This window comes from Hylaeus volcanicus, chromosome 5 (genome assembly GCF_026283585.1).
Source record: "Hylaeus volcanicus isolate JK05 chromosome 5, UHH_iyHylVolc1.0_haploid, whole genome shotgun sequence".
In the NCBI taxonomy this organism is placed as follows: domain Eukaryota; kingdom Metazoa; phylum Arthropoda; class Insecta; order Hymenoptera; family Colletidae; genus Hylaeus; species Hylaeus volcanicus.
The window spans coordinates 24,140,673-24,162,193 of record NC_071980.1 but is presented as its reverse complement, the minus strand read 5'-3'; the positions used below and the strand labels follow the sequence as shown (position 1 = coordinate 24,162,193).

General features: G+C 35.8%; 2 protein-coding genes and 1 non-coding gene across 4 annotated transcripts in view; 1 reads left to right on the top strand and 2 right to left on the bottom strand.

The window, feature by feature from the left end:
- The window catches only part of LOC128876240 (uncharacterized), a 94,427-nt gene extending 75,767 nt beyond the window's left edge, over positions 1-18,660 (bottom strand). For both annotated transcript variants that reach the window (XM_054122426.1, XM_054122427.1), the window contains exon 1: positions 18,076-18,660. In XM_054122426.1, the coding sequence (XP_053978401.1) occupies positions 18,076-18,120 (45 nt within the window). In that variant the 5' untranslated portion in view covers positions 18,121-18,660. The remainder of the gene's footprint in view (positions 1-18,075) is intronic.
- On the top strand, positions 9,633-9,704 carry Trnae-uuc (transfer RNA glutamic acid (anticodon UUC)). The gene has a single exon. It is a non-coding gene; the product is annotated as a tRNA-Glu (tRNA).
- A 145-nt stretch (positions 18,661-18,805) lies between the features above and the next one.
- Positions 18,806-21,316, bottom strand: LOC128876419 (uncharacterized). Its single transcript, XM_054122775.1, has one exon. The coding sequence runs from the start codon at positions 20,612-20,614 to the stop codon at positions 19,916-19,918; it is 699 nt and encodes a 232-aa protein (XP_053978750.1). The 5' UTR covers positions 20,615-21,316; the 3' UTR covers positions 18,806-19,915.
- Between the last annotated feature and the right edge of the window lie 205 nt (positions 21,317-21,521).

Genomic DNA, 21,521 nt, shown 5'->3' with positions numbered 1-21,521 from the left:
AAAAGATTTTAAGACAAATGGGTCATGAGATATCATGATTAATTTTCGCAGCGTTACTTTTCCAGACGGTTTTCTCAAAATATTGATAAGAAAATGACACAAAAAAAATATTCTTGTACCTTTCAAGATAAGTATTATCAAATACGAAATCAATTATTATTCTACGCCTTATAGTTTTTCTTCTTTTAATTCCCAAAGAAGCCTCCCTATATTAGAACTATCCTTAACTGACGATTCAATTAATGAACTTACTCATAAATACGTTGAACGATTAAATTTGATAAACTCGGAGAGCAAGAAGCGTTCGGTAATTGCTCGACAGATATGCGAGACATGTTTCCGTGTGTCATACTAAATCGTGGCTAGCTGAATAATAAAACAATTCTGTGAATCATTTAAGACAGCTTTGCCGTCGTTAATCGCAAATTTCTTTGGGAATGAGCGAACAGTGTAATTAATGTGCTTGATTTCCCTACTAGAATACTCTATTCTTCGTCGTTAATCCGAATAAAAACTTGGCGGAAAGTTTGTTATTTTTAGCCGTGCCATAATCTATTTAAGAACCGAAGCACATGTAGAGCCGAACGTAAACGTATCGAGGATCAACGTACAAGGTAATGACTTTCGAACACCGTTTTACACCAGGAATCTATTTAAGTTCTCCAGCAAGCTGGTTACTGAAAAACACCTGGACAAACATTAGCATCGATTTACGCGACTCGGCACGTACCAGAATTTTATAGGAAACATCTTGGGTACTGAATAACTCGGTTACTTGCAATTTAAACGCGAACGATACGGTTGCTATCGTGGAATCTTAAATTTAGGTGACCATTAACCCTTTGGGTACTAATATCGAGCGAGGATCAACGAAAATATACCCAAGTCAGAAAATGTGGGCCGCAAAGGATTAATCATCTTTACACGTTACGTCAGGTTGACTCATTAGGTACTAAATTTTATTCCAAAATTGATATTTATTATCTGGAAACTCAAACGATGCCGGAATAAATTTTAATATAATTTAAAATTTAATTTTAATATAATTTAAAATTTAATTTTAATATAATTTAAAATTTATTGGCAAAATATTAAATCTACACACGCTACATTGGATCAATACATTAGGTACCAATTTGAATTCCAAGGTAAGTATTTATTATCTATCAAAATCACGTGATACTGAAATACACTTTAATACAACCAAAAGAACGGTTTTCAAATGTCTAGTAATTGGGACACTAGCGCATATGAAACATAGTTGAAACGAGGAAATTAAAATTTGGTTGCCACACTTTTAAAGGTAAATTCCATCAACCTTAAACGAAGTTTCAATCAAGAACCATTGTGCGACGTGACTCGTGAACAGTTTTCAATGCCAGGAACTCGTTTCCTTTGTGAACAATGGACGCAACTACGTAATGCAAGTACTATACTCCCCGTTTAACGTCACTTTGTTCGATTTCGTTGATTTGATGGCATTACGCAAACACGGACGATGTGAAACACAACTTTATTTTCCACTTCTGTTTAAACTTGATGTTACGTACTTTTCCGGTGGTTAACATAAAACTTGGACAAAATTTACAAATTTTACGCCATTAACGAAAATTACATTCGAATATTACCACCTAGATGATCCTATTTTTTTTTTTTGTATTAGTAATTAGGATACTGGATAAAAATAATTAGGATAAAAATTTGGATACTTACGCGTAGACACTTTTAGAGGTGAACTGCGTTACCTCTAATATTAATTATCACCTACACAACCTTCATTTCGTTTTTGTATTAATAGTTGTATTGGCAGTAACTATTCATTGAAAAATAATTGCAAGAACTCCGTTCATTAAACAAATGTAATTTAATAAACGTTAAAATATATAACGTTCACGCGATTAAAAGCAATGAAACGACGAGTGCTCCGCTTCAATTATTACGATTTTTCTGACTAAATACCGAAAGAAGGTGGAGAAAACACTGGCGCAAACTGCATCAACAGTCCCCAAAGTATTATATCCGCGTATGCAGCGAGTTTCTTCGTATTAACACCGAGTTATAGTAGGTCTGATGTCGCATTCAAACTCGGACAACGCTTACCACGGCATGACAATGACCGCCCACATTCTACTTGTGCAAAGTTGGAAAGCATCTACAACCTTGGGCGAGAGAGTCCGCGCGTTCAATTTACAACCCTGGCCTAACACCATCGAATCATCGTCTATTGAATCCTTTAAGGATACACGCGTCGAGGTTGAGCTTTCAGCCTGCGAACGGAATTCAATTCTTGGCGATTTACATCTCGAGCGACTGTTACGAATATGTTTTCGCAAATGTCGATGCTTGTCCGATGTAAAATTGTTATATCTCAGTGAAAACGAAAGATAAGAGACAGTGTGCTATGTTTTATTATGAAAAGTGCTAAAATATATCACGAATAAAATTGCAGTTTACAGTTTATTCATACGATGTTTAGTGTCGGAGATAAAAATTGAAAACATAGACGATCTTTTACCTTCTTCTAACTTCTCAATTTTTTACGAGGCAAACTTTCATGATGTATGAAACTGTGCTCCTTTCTTAATACGCGCTGAAAGTGAACAAACTGTTAATTGACTAAGAAACGTTTGAGCCGCTGGAACAGTTGTTGAACAGAGATTTCACTTGGAACGAGATCTTACTCGAGCGATTGTTATATGTAACACGTCTGTTTTCTTCTTGCACGGCATTCCTGGTACAAAATTACTCAAAATAAATGGTGACAGTTATGCTCTCCGCTGTATACGTATTTATTTATTGAAAACAATCAACAAATAAGGATATCTTGGTACTCTTGCGTGGAAGCTCGAAGCTGGAGCTTCGTTAGTTTCGTGATAGATTCAACCTCTGACTTTAACAATCGTAAGTACTTGACGCCCACCTAAACCACGCGCAAAAAATCTACAAAGTCGGCACAACCGAAAGAAATAGAACCGAGTGAAATCGAGAATCAACAGGAGATCCAACGATAACCACACGCAGTGTTCGAACACCCACGTTCTTGCACTCGGACCCGAAACTAATCTACACACAATACGGATTTAACCGGCACGCACAGAGACCGAAAATACATTAACGAACTATCGAAAATGGAAGACAAGTATCGACACGGCACTCTTTTACGCAACTTGCAGAGAAATCTAACATTCGTTGTAAGATTACAATAACCCAGATGTTCCTGTAAACAGGCATTATGTAAAGAGTTCGTTAAAAAAAAATTAAGGTAGCAGAGAGTGATCGTCGTTCGTTGGATAATGAGGTATAAACAAAGGTTCATAATCGCGTAACACGCTTTCTAATACCACCGCGGACGGACATACACGAGCATCTACGTAGACGGCTTGCACGCTAAAAGTGGGACACGTTTGACTAACGCTTTTAGGATCTAGGCATAAGCGAGGTTATTACATTCTTTATATTAGATACTTTTTTTTTTATTGCAGCCAGCTGAGTCACTGTTTCTTGGAAAATGTCGCCTTCGAATTCCAGCCTAACAACTCCCCTTCGGATATAATAAAATCTTTTTCTTCTTCTGAACAATTACCCATGTGAGTCACCAATTTGTTACTTAGAAATGAGAAAACTGCTTTTGCTTTTGATTTGAATACCGAGACATTTTCCAAATGTGATAAATTGTATTTGCATTTGTCTCCACGAATTTCTTCAAAGTGAACATTTGTTAATTTGCTACACCGCTAAAAAACAATTTACGGTTTGCTAAGTCTACCATAATTGACCTATTAGAGGGATGTTTGAAAAATTTTCGTGTTCCCGTACAAAGGGCATTTAAATCGTAAAAAAGAAATAGAACGTAAACATTCACCAGTAGTATGAAAACTAATTCTTAAAATGATCCAGCAACTAACCTTTGTTTAGCAACCGGTCGAAGTGAAACTTGACTGGCAATAGAGAGAGTGTTGTTTCATCAGGATAATGCACACATCAGTAGTTTTTATTTTGATCAGGTCTAAACTATCATCAACTCCTGATGCCATTAGCTATATAAATGTCAAGTGATTTAAAGAATTTTTACAATTTCGCAAAGTTTAATTGCATTTTCCTCGTATGTCTCATGTTGATGCGAGTAAACGAGCGAGGCTGTCTACGATGATATATTTTCATCGTAGCCAAGATAATTACAGGATTTACCGATAGCTGTTCTAGCCATTAAACAATTAACACGATTAATTGCAATTGGCTCCGAACCCACGTAAAAAGTTGAATTTCAGTTGCAAACGAAAAGATAAATTTCAATTGCAATTCAAAAAAATAAATAATTAGTTCTCAATCGAGAGTCAAGCCTTTCGCAATCAGGGAATTTAATTACCAATTCCAATTCCAAATATTACACTAAAATACAAATTAATTGTAAATAACACCGAATTTTCCAAAGTGGACTATGGTGTTTCGATTTTTAATAACAAAATCTTCCTGTTGGTGTAATTATATATACTTTCATTGACAATAAAATAAACCGGATATATTCCATACCATTTACGTTTAATTTATGAAACGTCATCCTAAAACCTTTTTTGGAAAATCCTTCAGGTTACAGAAAACATTCTTAACATACGCCGACAGAAATTATGCAGCAATCCAATATATTCCATATAAGGGCAGATCGATCGAATCGATATCGCGAAAGTAAACTTGCGAAAGGAAATCTTCGTGCTTGCACCGATAATAATCAGGATACCCCGATGGAAACGATAATCGCGAAATTACCATAAATTAGAAAATCTGTTGTTCGCGCAATTTATGCGGGACGAATTCCTTCTTACTGACGGTGTTTCAGTGAGAAAAAACAATGCGCTATTAAAAGCGCGTCTTCACGACGAGTGGGGCATTACTAATTGCGCTCGTGCTTGTTCTCCAGTGGCCAGTCGTAAAATCATTTTAAAGAGAAATCGAATGTATAGCTTCCCATGAAAACGCAATGAGAAATCCATTGAAGATGTATGACTTGAATGAAGATTGAGAACAGAGACGCATAAAAATTGTTTAACAATAGACTTTCATATTTTTTTCAACGAAAAAAAGATACATTATTGAATTGTATGCTTTTATTAGGACACAATTTATTCGTGAATATGTGAGTATATGAAATAACTAATCAAATAACCAAGAAAACATTTGGTTCGTGTATTGTAAAATGAAACTTGGATAGTAGATACTAGTATATCGTTGGCTCGTCGTCGTGGCGACACAACGGTTTACGGATTACCACCTTCAAAGGAACATCAAAAGGTTGGGGCGGAGAGTCTTGTCCTATTCTTCGATTACGCATTTCCGGTTGCTCGGTTTCGGACGTGCTGCTAATTTCACTCCTGAGAATCGGTAAATATTTGTTAACCATTGAATTTAGAAGACAGACTGTACTAACAAGCTTAAACATATTTAATTTTTCAGTCATCTTTCTAAAAAATACTCCTGCTCATGAATTTATATTTCCCGCCTTTTTCTGTCATCATTTAACATAATTCAATCTGTGTTAATAAGGATGACAACAGCTTCTGCGTCAGCTTCTAATTGAAACAGTAGAATCAGTCGGAAGGAAACAATGAATAATTAGTACATCTTGTAAATTTCGACTTTTAACTAATTTGAATTTCTCGAATGGAAAATGTATCGTCCGATGGAGCATAATAAGAGAAACGCGAAAGCGTGCTTTCTGCGAATTTCAAATGAACAGAAAGTACAAATGTTCTGAGACTGTCGCATTAAATTCATAGTGAAACTCATAAATTCTGTGAATAAATTTCTTCTGTCAGGCTTTAAGAATGAGAAAATGGACAGCGGCAAATAAAGACTTTGGAATTTCGATCTCTCCTGAACTTGCAAAGTTCTCAAGGGAATAATTTTAAATAATTGCTTTTTAAATTTGTTTTAAATTACCGATTAAATATATGAATCACCTTCTATAGAGACTTTATCATCCAGTAAAACATTCGAGACGTTAGACGTTAGAGACACTGACACATTAAACCTAATTAGTACCACAAAAACGTTCGACTATGTTAAACACTCGGTAATCGTGTTCACTCCGAATTGTCATTAACGAATAGTTACAGAAACGTAAACCCCTCATTATTTTCTGCGGTGTAGTTTATTGCGCATCGATCATTCGTGTCAGCGAGCGAAAGCGACGGAATTAAAGTGAACCATGAAACGAGTAGTCAGAAACCAATACCTACATACACAGTGTCCCATATATCGTGACGAATAACGAGTAACGAATAAACAATTCTTCGGTGAACTCTTCTGTATCATCTATTCGTTATACGAAATTTTCATTTAAACACAATTTTGCACACTCTGATTCGAACCTGGTAAAATTTTGATTTGAGTGGAGTACCAAATGATTTCACGAGTCAAACGTGCAATTCAGTAATTTCTCGTCAAATCAAACGTGGAAGAAATTATGTTGGAAGTAAATAAATGTTTATCCGTCCCAAAGATATATTTATCTCTCATCCAATTAAAAGTGGAAGGAATCGTAAAAATTGAAAAATTCTAAGATTAAGTAAATGTCTATTTAAACAAAATTTTATATTCATTTTCAGTGGAACGAAACGTGGAAGAAATCCCAGGGTTAAATGAATATTTTTCCTAAAGAAAGAAGTATATTTATTTCTCATCGAGTTAAAAACGAATGAAATCATCCTAGAGTTCAACAAATGTTTATCCTTAGTAACATAAATTCGTTTTTAATCGAACAAAACGTTAAATCTTTTCGCTCGATCCAATATAAGGCAGCGGGTTATCAGGCCGACTAAAAACGAGTTAGTTGGTGTTCCGACTTCACGAGACGTGGTCTTGTGCGGCAGTTGCAGCGGGGCGCATTGCGCGTGTCGAGAAAAGGCTCGCAGGACGAGGACTTTTACTTTCCAAAGCGATGAGTAAAACCGTGCGTGACGCGGATCTCGTACGCCAGCGTCCTCGCACACCTTTCCAAGGGAAAGAGCGCCCCGTAGACGAGAACACCTACGACCAGTGGCGGACCAACACTGCTCGAACCCTGAACCTAATTACTTCAACCCTTTTACAGTTGCTGGATCGCCACGTCCCAATATGTTTGGTCTGGAATTAATGGAGCACCATTTTTGGGTTAATTAACACAATTGCGTTTAATCGTTAACGCGTCGCATGTGAATTCCGGTTTAAATTTCAACTGTCCTTGTATGTTACCGTTGCCTGGAATGAACCGGTCCAAATGCAGGTAACAGGTTACGGTCCAAACTAGGCAGCTTAACGAAATAACTGAAAGCATGTAGCCCAACCTTAATTCTAGACTACAACTCTGAAACCGGAACGGTATCTTGTAGCTTTACAAATAAACTTTCGGCGGAAACAATGTTACGATTGGTGGTCGTAGACGAAGAACGGTTGTGCACCTGTCGATCTTTTCTATAAAGATTTACCGATAACCTGGCGATATCGCGAACTCCCAAGTGCAAGTACTGCTGCAACGAATTTAGTAATTTCTAGACTTTCAAACTATAACACTGATCCAATCAACGTACGTCATTGTAAGTGAAACTTTACAACATGACTCGGTTAGAAACTTAGTGTAACGTTTATCTCACAACCATGTACAGTAAAAACCGATTATATAATTTTATAGTAACGAATTGACCTCGCAACGATGTGAAGTTAATATTAAACTATGAAAATAAAAATTCAATAATTAAAAAGAGGAGTGATTCGAAGTGTTTCTAAAATTTTTAATGAATTAATAATAAATTAATTTGTTACAAAACCGTGAAACTGTACGTGTGTCATGTTTTTATTTGTTAACTGGCAATGTATATACTTCAAAGCCCCATACAACGCCATGAGGAAGTAATTATAAAGCATATTTATCTTCCGAGTGTCGTATCCTTACACTAACTACTATCCTGTCAAACTGTTAATTAATTGTTCATCGAAAGTAAAGCAAACGTGACATAATTGTAGGCATACTCTCTCTTTGTTTGCAACAGACAATCGATCATAAATCAAACAGACGTGTACGCTCATTGATGTAGCTTGAAGCACGCAATTCAAGTTCATGAGGTGTATCATGCTCGATAATGCTGTGAGAAAATTCCAGTAAAACGACACTTAATGCACAAGGAAAAATCTGTAAAAAATCTAACTTGGAAGTGTCAACAATTGAGTCAATTTATGGCTCTATCAATTTTCACAAATGAATATTAAAAGAGCGAGCTACATCTTGATTTTAATTTGTCTGTAATGTTCACCTCACAACCATGTAAACGTACTATTTTTGTAGAATAATAAAACATTAAAACCTGGCTATGGAAATATTTTTCTGACCCACTGTGAGTAATAAGAGATATTTCTCCGAAAAATTCGTTCGATTGGCTCAACTCTGCTCCTTCTAGCGTAATTCCGCCCTGTAATCACGATCGCGATTCGTCAAAATTCGTCTCGACCTCGTTGCAGTTCGTAAAATTCTTAACAGACTTAATTGCGCGGCCAGGAATCACGAGACTGCGGTTAGCTGCTCGTTCTTCTATAATGGAAATTTTTGCGAAGCTTATCGACACGCGACAGTCTCGGTACCCGCACAACTCTACCCTGTTCGCTATAACTGTACCATACAATCGACCGAACGCCGAATCCATATTCCGTGCCAGGATGCACCTGCCTCCCTGACAAATCGTCAAAGTTATTCCACGGTGAAGCGCGATTTAGCCTCTCATTAGAGCCGTGGAAACAGTAACGGTAAGGAGGTGGACGGAAGGAGAAGCGACCTGGTCGCGTAACCGCAGCCACACGGCTTAACAAGAGAAATTTCTCCGTTGCTCGAATTTCTGTCCACATAACATACGGAGAAAGTGCAACTTTTTTAATGGATCGCGTTACACGGTGAAACTTCATCAATTCGTCAGCCCTGACCCTGACGCTTTACCATTCGCCGAACGTGCCAAGATAGATCCTCGAATATTGCAATCCTATCGTTGCGCGGGAGCCTCGTTTGTTGCGTGGTATGGACGAGTAGAAGGGATCGTTGCTAAGCAACAAGTAGAGTTAAGAGTGGGGGAAATGCCGTGTAGGATTACACATTCGATTGATTACCTTGATTTTATCGAAGTTACCTCGAGTACACCTGTCCTTCCATTTGCACGGTACCTTTTCAACACGATTTTGCTTTTACACGGATTTTAACATAATACATTTTTCGAAATAAATACTTACAAAAAGAAACATTCATGCTAAACCTAAAAATGAGAATTATTTGTTTTTCTGTACACGAAAAGCATTCATATTGACATTAAAACTACCGTGGTCAACGCATAATACTAAGTATATCTTTGAAACAAACTAGTTTTGTTAATCAAATTAATTTTCTGTTATAATAACTATCTCTAAATATTCTAGTAAAAGTAATGCTAATGGTGGACTCCAAAAAGAAGTTTCAAGTATATTTAACAGTTTTAAAACTTCCCGGTTAATGGTTAGTGACAAATAATTATATTTTGTTTAAAATTTTTATAATTCATTAATAATTGTATAGGTTATATCGATTTGAATCTTCTGTGTAAATCGAGAGAAGATGTACTGTATGAACCTCAACTCCTCACAAGTCCGGTATGGTCTAGTGGCTAGGATACCTGGCTTTCACCCAGGAGGCTCGGGTTCGATTCCCGGTACCGGAAAATTATTTTTTTCCTTTTTTTCTTTCAACAAATTTCTTTTTTACTTGAATTATAAATATTCTAATATCCAAAATAGTCATATAAGAACATATTCGTCTTTTTTTATTAACTTTATCTTTATCTTCATACTTCTTCTCTGGTACTAAGCACTACACTCGATCATACTGTACTATGTATTACACATCGGTATAATTATTACTATAATTACGGTCAATGTTGTTGCAATTATCCCCAGTGTGTATGTATTTATATAATTTGATGTGTTTATTGTACAGTTTTGTGTAACAAATAATATTCTCGGTGCCAAGAGGAATATTACAAGTTAATCTTGACTTTGCTAATTAAATTCATCAATAATCTAGCAAATTATACTCCAGGCGAAAAGCTTAACTGTTTACACAATCTTCAATTAGTATAGTTTATTAGTAGCTAATTAGTTTGAACAAGCTGTTGATTAATAGCGTCACGTCAAAGTCAGAATCTGCTAGATAAACTATTCCAATGAAACCAATTAGTAGATCCGGGACGAAACACAGTAACATTGTTCCCTATATCAAAAGAATTTCTCACTACTGTTAGGAAATCATGAATTGATTATGACGGCATAAAGATATCTTAATCATCTGTTTTTATTAGCCTTATACAAGACACTCTAAATTAAACAAAAAAAAATGGCTCAATGGCTAATGATTATCCTTTTTATAGATTATTTTAATTAAACTGAATATTGGTAATATTATTGTGATCATCATCATTTCTAAAAATATTTCTCTTTGAAAATTGCTTCACGTACATATTTCTTTTTACAAAAGTTTGCACAAAAATTCATATAAATTCTTACAAATACCGTTATTTGAAAGCGTTTACTCGCCGTAATATGTCGCAAGAACATTCGAGCAAACTCATCGTTCCAAATAATGAAGTTTCTGCGATGTGAAACTTCGATATTTTATGTATAAATGAACTCCAAACGCGGTATCTTACATTATTCGTCCTCTCCTTTTAGAAAACCCTTTGTAAACGATAATAAAAAAAAAAATTGATTTCATTTAAATCAGGATACTTCCTCCGAGAATTCTCTCAACCCTCTTCGCATCCCCCGATAAGAGGTATTTTTCGCGGTACACGTTATGCGCATACCTCCCTGCGACCAGGTACAAAGAACTCTATAAATAACGAACGAAATTAAATATTTCAATGTGCATTACCTCACATGCACTTTCTCAAATGAGGTGATCGATAGATACAAATGCACTCGTCCACACACGTGTACGAAACGAATGAGTCACGATCAGACGTAACCACTGCTTGCTAGAACGCAGCCTGTAATCAAATAGGATCTCCGTACGATCCAGTGAGCAAGACGCACACTCGTGAAAGTCCAGCACCTCGCGTTACAAGCAGAACATGTTCAGTTACACTCCACCGTCAGAATATAATAAACCTGGGTCGCGATAGAAATTGAATTTGTCCAGTCTGCTGACCAGCTAGTGCGTTATGGTGCGTACGACGCGGTGAAACGTATCACAATCGCGCATCGCTTTCGTTAGGGTAGGCTAATTCGACCGGGAGTTATTTACGACCACCCGTCTTTATCCCCAATGAAAGAAAACAAAAGGAGTTTCCCAAAAAGGGCTTTGGAACACGTTGATTGCCACACTAATACTCGAAAATTTCCAAGAGGTTGAAACTTTGTTTCGAGACAATTGGAGACCAGATATTTAATAATACAGTTCAAGGGGATGATAAGACAATTCGAGCTGTGTCTCAGTATTTTCCGTGAAATTTAAGGACGAGAATCCTAAACGTGTTTCTATACACCCCAATTTTCTGGGTGATTCGAAATAGCTCGTACACCTCCATTTTATGATGTCTAATGTATCATTTGTGATGGTACTAGTTCTTTTTTGTGGAAACGTGGCTTCAGGTTTGGCTCAAGTCCTGGAGACACCCTATCTCGCAATAGTTGTACATTCGATATCTCTGGTTGCGGTTTCAAAGTGTGCTACGACCGCGCGCGCGAAAACTGGAGCAAAACAAGAAAATGGTACGCGCGCAACGCCTAACCGCGAGAATTAAGTTGAGTAATAAGCTCGTTCCGATTTTCAAAACGCACGTGTGAGAGAACCAGACACTCGTAACTGGAGAAACAGTGTACGACAATCGGAGGACCACCCTGGAAGTCAGAGCTCCAAGAGCTTTCTCAAACGAGCACCCACAAGTGCGCGGGTATACGTATATCTAATTGTAAGATCCAATGTCGGCCTTCGCATACTTCTTCAACCTCAAGAAACCGATAGAAACCAAGGTGCCCTCCGATAAACCGTGAAACGTATATTTATTTGTTCAAATAAATTTGTAATCCTGTTAATTTATTTACTAGTCATTTTGTTATCTTATCAAAGTTGATGGTCAACGAATGTTCAGAAAGAAGCCTTCAGAAAGTACCACTTCATATTATTGTGTACATTTGTACACAATTCGTTGTAATTAATTTAAATAATTTGTGCACTTATATTATGTGAAAATTCGAAGTTGCTTACAACAATAGTTTCTGAAATATTCCATGTCAGCCAGTTGAAAAAGATGTTTCAAGTAAGAACCTAATGCAACACCATTTTCCAACAATTTCCAATACAAATTTTGCAAAGCATACTTCAAAGTTTGCACGATCACATTGTACAGACTTGATCCTACTACAATAAATATTTTTCGTGTTATAAATTACTTGAAATTGGCCTATTTTTAGAGATCAATTCGGTTACAAGATTGAAGTAATCCACTGAATTCGGGAAATTATTTAAACTGTGGAATTTATTCTCGAATTTAAAAGAAGCTTACCCGTTTGTGCTCGCGTTACTATACTCGTCTTCATGGTTTAACATGCCATTGACGTACATCTCCTGACGATCCCTGTTCTCAATATAAACCAGAGGGATGATCCGAGGCTCTTGATCTCTAAACCTTCCTGCTTGGGTTCTAAAGGATACAATTACTGTAGTCATTGTTGTACGAACCTTTCACAGTTCGGTGGCCCTTCGAGTATAATGGTCACAATAAAGGAGTGGCCGAAAAATTAAACTACCTATAGAAACTAGAGCAACATCTCTTCAAAATAAACAGAGGCCAAGTATAACCTTATACGATCAAAGTTAGCAATTTTCAACAACGTGTTGATTTTTTGGGTAATTATCATAAGCTCTCGACTTGGAAATATTAAATTGTGTTTATTTTATAGATACTGTTAAGAGAATTCAAAAGTACTCAAAGGAACAAGAGTTTGGTACGTTTCGATGGAACGTAAATTGCACCAAAAACTTTCATATTGATTACAAAAATAGCCACTAGTCGTATTTATTTAAAATAAAATAAGATACACGAAAACACTATTTACTTAAATTGTGAAAAATTATTTACTCGAGTATGTACAGCTTGTAATTTCATTCATAATTACTTGGAAATTAAAGAAATTCAAATGTCTATCAACTAGTGGCTATTTCAAATAATTTTCCTCGATGCCAACGATGTTATACGATTAAGGGTTTACGATTGATAAACAATTTACCCTAAAGGGATAGACAAAGCTTCCACAAAATCTAAAATGTCCCCTGCCACGTAGGTATTACGACTCAATATATCCAGAAATCTCGTGTCCGACGTCATCGCTTCGGAGGTGTTCATAGCATTCGAAATCATCAAAACAGGTTCAGCAACAGCTGTTGTAGAAGTCGTCGAATTCATACTATCGTTCCCAATTTCGTCTTCAGCTATAAGGAAACTCCACTAAATTTAATTCCAATTAAACTTTATTCCATATCATTCGTGTTTTATTAAAAACAAATTCCTGAAACCTTATTTGGAAAATTCCTTAGAAAAAAAATACCTTAAAGGGAACAAAGAGAAATTGAACTGTCCAATCGAATAAACCCTACAAATGAAATACTATAAAATACATCCCCTCTTTGGTAGATCGTGTAATAAAAAGCAGAATATTACTAGGAATATGATCGATAAACCCGCATAAGCCAAATCTTTATGGTCGCCCTCGCAATCAACGATTCAAAGTGCCGTGTATTACCGTCCGTATACGTGGTGGAGGTTGAAGGTCCTTCAGAATCGAGAGTCGTGAAATAAAGTGAAGGGTCACAGCCAGCGTTGCGCCACCCTGTTTCGACCACCTGGTTCAGGGACCAGTCGACCAAATCCCCATCTTCCGGTACACTCTGTCCACTGACCGTGGATACTGACGAATAATATTCCATCAGCAGTTTCGTACGAACAAATAAAGGGTTTTTTTCAAAGAGTGCTTTAGAATGTTATATTCTAGTAACAAAATACGTGGTCGTTTCACGTTTAAATGTAATAATTCGTAGGTTGGTACTTTCATTTAAAATAAACAAAAATCAGATGTATTCCATACCACTTGTGTTTAATTAGAGAAATAAAATTTTATAGCTCTTTTTGAAAAATCCTTTATTTGAGAAAATTAGGATAGAATTGGTGAAAATTGTGTAGGGAGTTTTGCACAATTGTGCAAGAGAAGGTTATCTAAATTTTACCACTTTGGGCACTTTCTTGAAGTATAATATTCCGATTAAACAAGTAAACATTTTGTATCTTTATATGTTGTAACTTATTCCCAGATGATAAATAGATAAATACTATTTATATCGAATCACTGAATGACAACACCGCTTCAATCCACTGAAATTCCTTATCAATATTTTCCTTCCACAGCAAATGAAAACTTTAGCAATTATATTCCCAAAATTATTCGGATATTAAAAAGACTCTTAAAATAACAAATTCAATAAATACAACAACGTTCACAGGTTGAACAAACTGAAATGAAAAATACTTTCCGTGTATCTACTGTACCCCAGAAAAAATCAGGCTTGATAGTTTGGCGACTAACTTTTCGATATACTGAGAATTTGTCTGCATTAATCATAAAAATTTACCGCTAGAAGTTTCCAGAATTACACGACTTAAAATGCTCTCCGTGATTTCGACGATTCCAGAGGAACATCTGTTCGTATCGATTCCGGTTCTGAATTTTCCATCAGTCTTCAGTCTCATTAAACGCTTCAAATGGTACGAGATATTCGGTAGCTTTGATCTAATCTGTTCATCGGAAATACTGAAGCTGGATTCGTTCAAAAATATTACGTAATTCCGTGTTACATGTTTTATGTTCCTCCATCACTCGTTAGTACGCAACAATTTTTATAAACGTTATCGATAAACTGCTGATTAAACGTATTTATAGTATATGCGAATATAAAAAATATAAGCTAAACGTATGTGAATTATATATAAGTACTTATGCAATTTTTTTGTTCACATATATTTTGTCCAGCAAGGACATTTTATAATATGCAAAATAAAATATCAATATTTAAGAATTACTTTTGTTTTAATTTGATATACATTATGCATAAGTTTTCAATGCATTTTGCATATTAATATCTACCATAAATGCACAAAACCTTGTTGTCTAGGTACTAAAATCAATTCCGAAAATTGATGTGATTTAATACAAACATATATTGTAGTAAAACATAATTCCATCCTCCAATAAAAATCAAATTTTTTATGTTCATCGGTACATTTTTATGAAAATAATATTAATGAAGTAACGAGAGAATTCCAATGGAATTGAGTCTAGATACGATGTTATTTTTATTATTTACTATCAATTTTATTTAAAAAATGTTAAACAGTCTCAATGAGGTCGTGTGTAGACTTATATTCACCTAGTAAAACTCGCCAACTAATTCATAATACCTCAAGGAAGATGTAACAGAATAATATGAAAATTATTATTCTGCATTAACGCATGACTTATTTCACACGCGATTAAGATCGTTCTCAGTTGTCGACCACCGATAACGAACACGCAGATAATCCTGAACATATACAACGAGTAGACCTAATACCGTGCGCATACAAGCGGGAGATACGCATTAAAAAAATGTTTTAAATTTAAAACAGGAAATATGATACAGTTCTATTTACTTTACAAGAATTCTGTGAAATCAATACGACAACTGAATTATTAATCCGTAAGATAAAACACTTTTTTGGAGCTAAAGAAAAATTAATACTTCTCTTTCTTACTTTCGTTGCATAGAACCTCAAAAAACTAACCTTCTTGCCTATGTTACTTTTGACAGACCGTATGATAGACCGAGCATTCTTATCAACGGAAGCTAGCGAATTTATTTCCTCCACGACATTAGACGCAGCGACTTCGTTTTCCGAAACGGTGCTTTTCGACGAAGACCCACTATTATTCATCGCAACGTTCAAAATATCACCGAAACGGTGTACGGAATATAGGTTATTCTCTATTAGATTTTAATTGAAACTGCTCCTGGGTTACTTGTCAATTTCCACATCGTGAGATCTTACGTTACCCGTCGCTTCTTACCAACCGTCGTTTTTCTACTGGCAACATTTTCATTGTTTTCATTTACTCGCGTCACTGGTCGACGGTTGAATAACATCAGTTTTTGTTCACATACGCACGAATGACAGACGAGGTTATCGTCACAACAAATAAAAATACACGAGGCATTCTTTCGGAGAAGATAATAATCCAAAGGAGTCGTGATATTCTCGTGTAGGTAAAATATGAATAAACAAATCGACTAACCGGAACCTACGATTAGATGAGTGTCTAAAATGTAATGGGATAAAACATAGAATTGTTTGAATAATTGTAATATACCTATTATTCGTAATCTAATGTTTCATCCGAAAAGTCTAACACGTATTCTATCCCTGACAAATTGTTCAATAAACGCACAATACTTCAAAAGTAATCGTCTCATAATTCTTTGAAATTATTTCAAAAATGATATTGAAAAAATGACTTGAGAAAACATGATCATAGTATTCGAGCGTAACTTTCCACGTAAACTGATAAAGTAAGCCCTGATCAAATTATTAACGAGTTTTCTAATTTATGACAAGGGAAAGTAAATTTTTAAAACGACTGCCTACGCTTGATAGTAATTTATTCAACAATATTATCGTGTAAATAGATACTCAACTTCTTGTTTGGTATATTTATTTATTTATTTCAATATATACGGGCATAGCCCATTATGAAATTAATACAGTGTAGCAATTATAAACAACGACAGTTGACAGATGTCAAGACAAACAACAATTTACGAACAAACAAACAATCATAACAAAGTTATCGCCGGTGAATAGCAGAATTGCCGATAAAAAGGTTGTGTAGCCTACGTTTAGTAGAGTCGATATATTATATACAGTGGGTGTAGAATGCATTCGTACACCGATCAATTTCCCCAAAAAATTTGAGGGAAATTGTAGTTTCTTAACCTTTTTTTTTATAATCAATGATATTTTACATATTCTCGGAAATCTCTAAGATAGATATAGTCCAAACAACATTTACTAATTAATATGATTTGTGAAATTAACAAAAAAATGCGAAAAGTGGGCAAAAGCATAGAAGCAATAAGTACTTGTACGATTCTTATGACGAACCACTTATAGTAGAGTTTGTAAAGTAAACACATTAGTTTACTGTTCCATACGAATTAGAAAACATCAAATTTCCAGTAAAATACTTTTAAAAAAAGGTTCTAATAGAGGAATGGAAAAAGATCCCACTAACTAATAACTAATTATTTAATTCCTAATAACTAATAATTTACTTAATTCAATGCTTAGAAAAGTTACAATAATTATAAAGTCAAAAGGAAATCCCACGAAGGAAGTACTATATACTTGTAAATTAATGTAAATTTCTTTTTTTTTTTTTTTTAAATGAAGTTTTAAAAATTAAACAGTTGTGCGAATACTTATTGCTTCAATATTTCTATCGATTAATTGTTTTTTTTTTCTTGTTAATTTCGCAACTTACATAAATAGCTATTTTTGTTTGTAATCCATCTATTCTAGAGATTTCCGAGAATATGTAGAATGTCATTGTTTATCAAAAATAAGTTAATAAATTACAATTTTTCATAGTTTCTTTGGAAATTGATCGATGTACGAATACTTTCTACATCCACTGTATTTCTTTAAATTTACAAACTCGTGGTTCATTTAACGCGAAATGGTTAGATGTATTAGAAAGGATCGTCAAAATTGAAAGTTGCATCACGAAGCTAATAATGCGTCGACACCGGGCGTGATTATGGTCGTAAAATCTGAAGTATAAAAAAAAAAGAGGAGGACAAAACCTTTCATTGTTACCGGAAGAAATTGACAATTCGGAGTCCTCGGTTAGGAGACATGGCGAGGCAGGAGGCAGGAGGCAATAACTGCCGGACGCCCACTGTGCGGCTATGGCATTTTCGCGACCATAAAGAGGACATGATTTTCTTACCTGATAAGTGTAAGGTGCACAGGAAACCACGAATTCTCTGCTCATAATAGACGAGGATCGGGGTGGTTGTAAAATCCAGCTGACGGATCTTGGGCAAGTGTCAAAATGCCGGTGGCGCCATCTTGGACTCGTCTGGAGTCGAGGTCGTCAAGCTGTCACGAGGAAAGATTCTCGCCTTCTCGCGAGCACGAGTGCCATCCTTGGATTTTTCACTCGTAGATCGTATCACGTTTACGTCGCGGATGCTTGTGCGCTTCCTTTGAGCCATGTAACGTTACGGTGAACGCGAACACATCCGTTGTCAAATCACAGTACGAGTCACCAACACACAAACACACTTTTCACGTTGCTATAAGTAAAAATGATCAATCGAATTAACCACAATGCTCTCGGTTGGACGGTATCGTTACGAATGCTCGGAAAGTTAAATAGCAAACGCCTGGACACTGATTAAAACTTATCGCGATACGTTTACATGGTACGGGTTACGCATTATACCACCTTACTACGCCATTTTCAATGTGCAGTTCACGACTCGACTGCTTTACGGACAAACCACCGCACGCGTCTACAGGCAAATGCCGACTGCCGCCAATCACGATCGCCAACCGGACAATAATCATGGCGACGTACTGTTTGGCGACGCTAGCGACACGACTCGGTCAGTCTGGAATTACAACCGTGACCATTGTTGGTAACGCGATTCCTGTAATAACATTGTTTACTTTTTTATCAATTTTTCTACGTATCGCTACTTGTTTTTGAATAGAAATAAAACGATAAAAGATGGGATCCACCTACTCGATGAAACTCTTACTTTTTTATTTCTCTCTAAGAGATTATTTCCGTCCTCGGTACGAGAATATCAGAATAACCATCAAATGACTTCGATCAGTTAAAAATAAACTCAATGAAAAAAATTCTGGGCGCCCTTGGAGTCATGAAGCCTTACGTAATGTAACTGCTTTTTTTTATATTTTACGATTGTGAGTCTTTTAATACAGGTTGGATGCGAACAAATGATTATACAGTATCTGAAATGGAACGTATAGTACTGTATTTCATTTCATTAATTGATAATCGTATTACGTCTGAACAGTTTGTTTTTTTTTTCAATGTACGTTGAGCATCGCATTAACTACGCCTAGACGGTTATTAGCAACGGCGGTTTAATACTTTATGCATGCAACGATATTGACACATGATTATTTACACGGCGAATAATTTTATTTCGCGGCTGAATTCCCACGGACGACGTTTCTCGATGCTACTGGGTATAAACTGTCCTTCTAGACAAACGATTCGATGTTTCACCAGCACTGTCGTTTGACCTCTTATTGTAGCGAAAGCAGTATCAACTGTCGCAAGTTATGCGCTGTATACATAATTAAAGGATTTCGATCGAATTGTTCCAAGTTTTCGAAATGTAGCAATTTAATTAAGTTTTTAGATAAACAAAACAAAGGGTGATTATTTACAAAACTTACACCTTATGGGTTATTATGAATTTTGATTGTGTTAAATTATGTAGAGTCAGTTGTAAGTATTAAGATACAGTGCTTTAAAGTTTTGTAATAATTGATCTTTTGTTGATTATTACCTTTTAATTTTAAAAGAATTGAATTTAAATTACAATTTTTTTTTGTATTTTGATGTTTACAAGTTTGAAACGTTCCAAACAAAATATTCCAACAACCATCTCCATGTGTTTCAAAATACAGTTCACCCGATATTACATTCTGTACGGTGTAAGTATTGCAAATACCTATGAAAACGAGATATTTCCAAACAAGTATAGCAAGATAAAAATTTTGTCCAGTTTCTCTGCCATCTTCGTGAATTATTTACAAGAGGCCGCAGATCTCATTCCATTTCCTACAGTCGCGCAACATCTCTTACAGTTAGTACACCCCGTGGCTGACAACGGGCGCGGTGGATACTTGGAAGATGGATGCTTCTTCTTTTTCTGCGACTCGATGACTATGTTTCGCGGTATCAAAATGTCATTCCACGGAATTTCCACGTCATCGTTGTCGCAAGCTTCTTCGGACGGTGCTCGTATTTCAATGGGTCTCTCGAGGACGAGATCGTTCCATGGAATTTCTAACGTCGAATCGCAACTCTCGGGATCAGCTTGTTTCGACTGTACGGTTTCAGTTATCACCAAATCTTTCCATGGCAAAGCCATAGTACCCATGGATTCCTCTGCCGTCGGTTGTATCCCGGCGTCCTCGTCGCCAGGTTGCTCCTGGTGGTCGTTTAAAGGAGTCAACGAAACCTCTTGACGAATTTTCATGCCGGCAGCCGGTAACGCGATATCTCTCCAAGGCAATTCGATTTTCGAATCGCACAATATAGACACATCTGAGAACTCCTTTCGCAAGTTTCTCATGTACGGTTCGTGCCACGATTCCTCTTCAGGGTTATATACGAGTATCTGTCTCTTCCTCTTACATTGTTCTTTCTTTTTTTGTTGTTGCATCTGAAATTTCTGACGGATACAGTAGCATCCTTTCATCTTTCTCTTCTCTTCGGCCATAATGATCGTGTAGCGTGAAAATGACAAGGGGAATTTATGTTACAAACAATGGCACTTGTAAATTTTTTGGTTCTACCTAACCTCGCATTATAATTGGTGTTGGAATTGTTTGTTTTGTTTTGCCATACGCACAAAGCGAAGTTGATATACGTGGTGTCCGTTGAAATAGTCAACAAAAGCTACTTAATACAGTAGGCCGTTTTAAAAATATAATAATTATTCATTTTCATCTACTTTTGATTTTATATTAAATTCACAGATAATGTTTCAGTTGTTGACCTTCCATTTGTTGACACGTCAGTCATTTTGCAACAAAATGGTGTACCAGTGCATATTGGAAGAGAAGTAAAAGGCAAGATTAATGAACTTAAATAAATTCAATTTTTTCCCTGGAGATGGCAAAATTCATTATGGAAATAACTGATATTAAGTCAATAAATGGAAGGTCGACTACTAGAATACTTGTAAATTTGATTTAAAATAAAGTAAATACATTGTTTCACTGTAAGTATTCTGGATATTAAATGTTCCTGTTTCGATTATAATAGATTCATATAATATTTAGTTGTACATAAATGCTTTGTAATTTAGGAAATTCATGATAAACTATTTTCTCTTTTCATTACTTTCTCTTTCAATCATCCATCACAGAATACGATTTTCGTCGTTAGAAATTGCGTTTCATTCCGTACTTACTTTTAAAAACTATACAGACTTATGTAGTTTGATGACTCCGTGCAATATTTGAAATTCGTACGGTCATCGTTGAATTTATGAAATCATAAATATCCAGCATGTATAGATGTTTACATGCATGCGAATATGAAGTAAGAACAGAATAAGTTTCAATCACGCGCATTGACTAATAGTTCATAACTCTCGTTGCGACATCTACCGACGAAGGGCG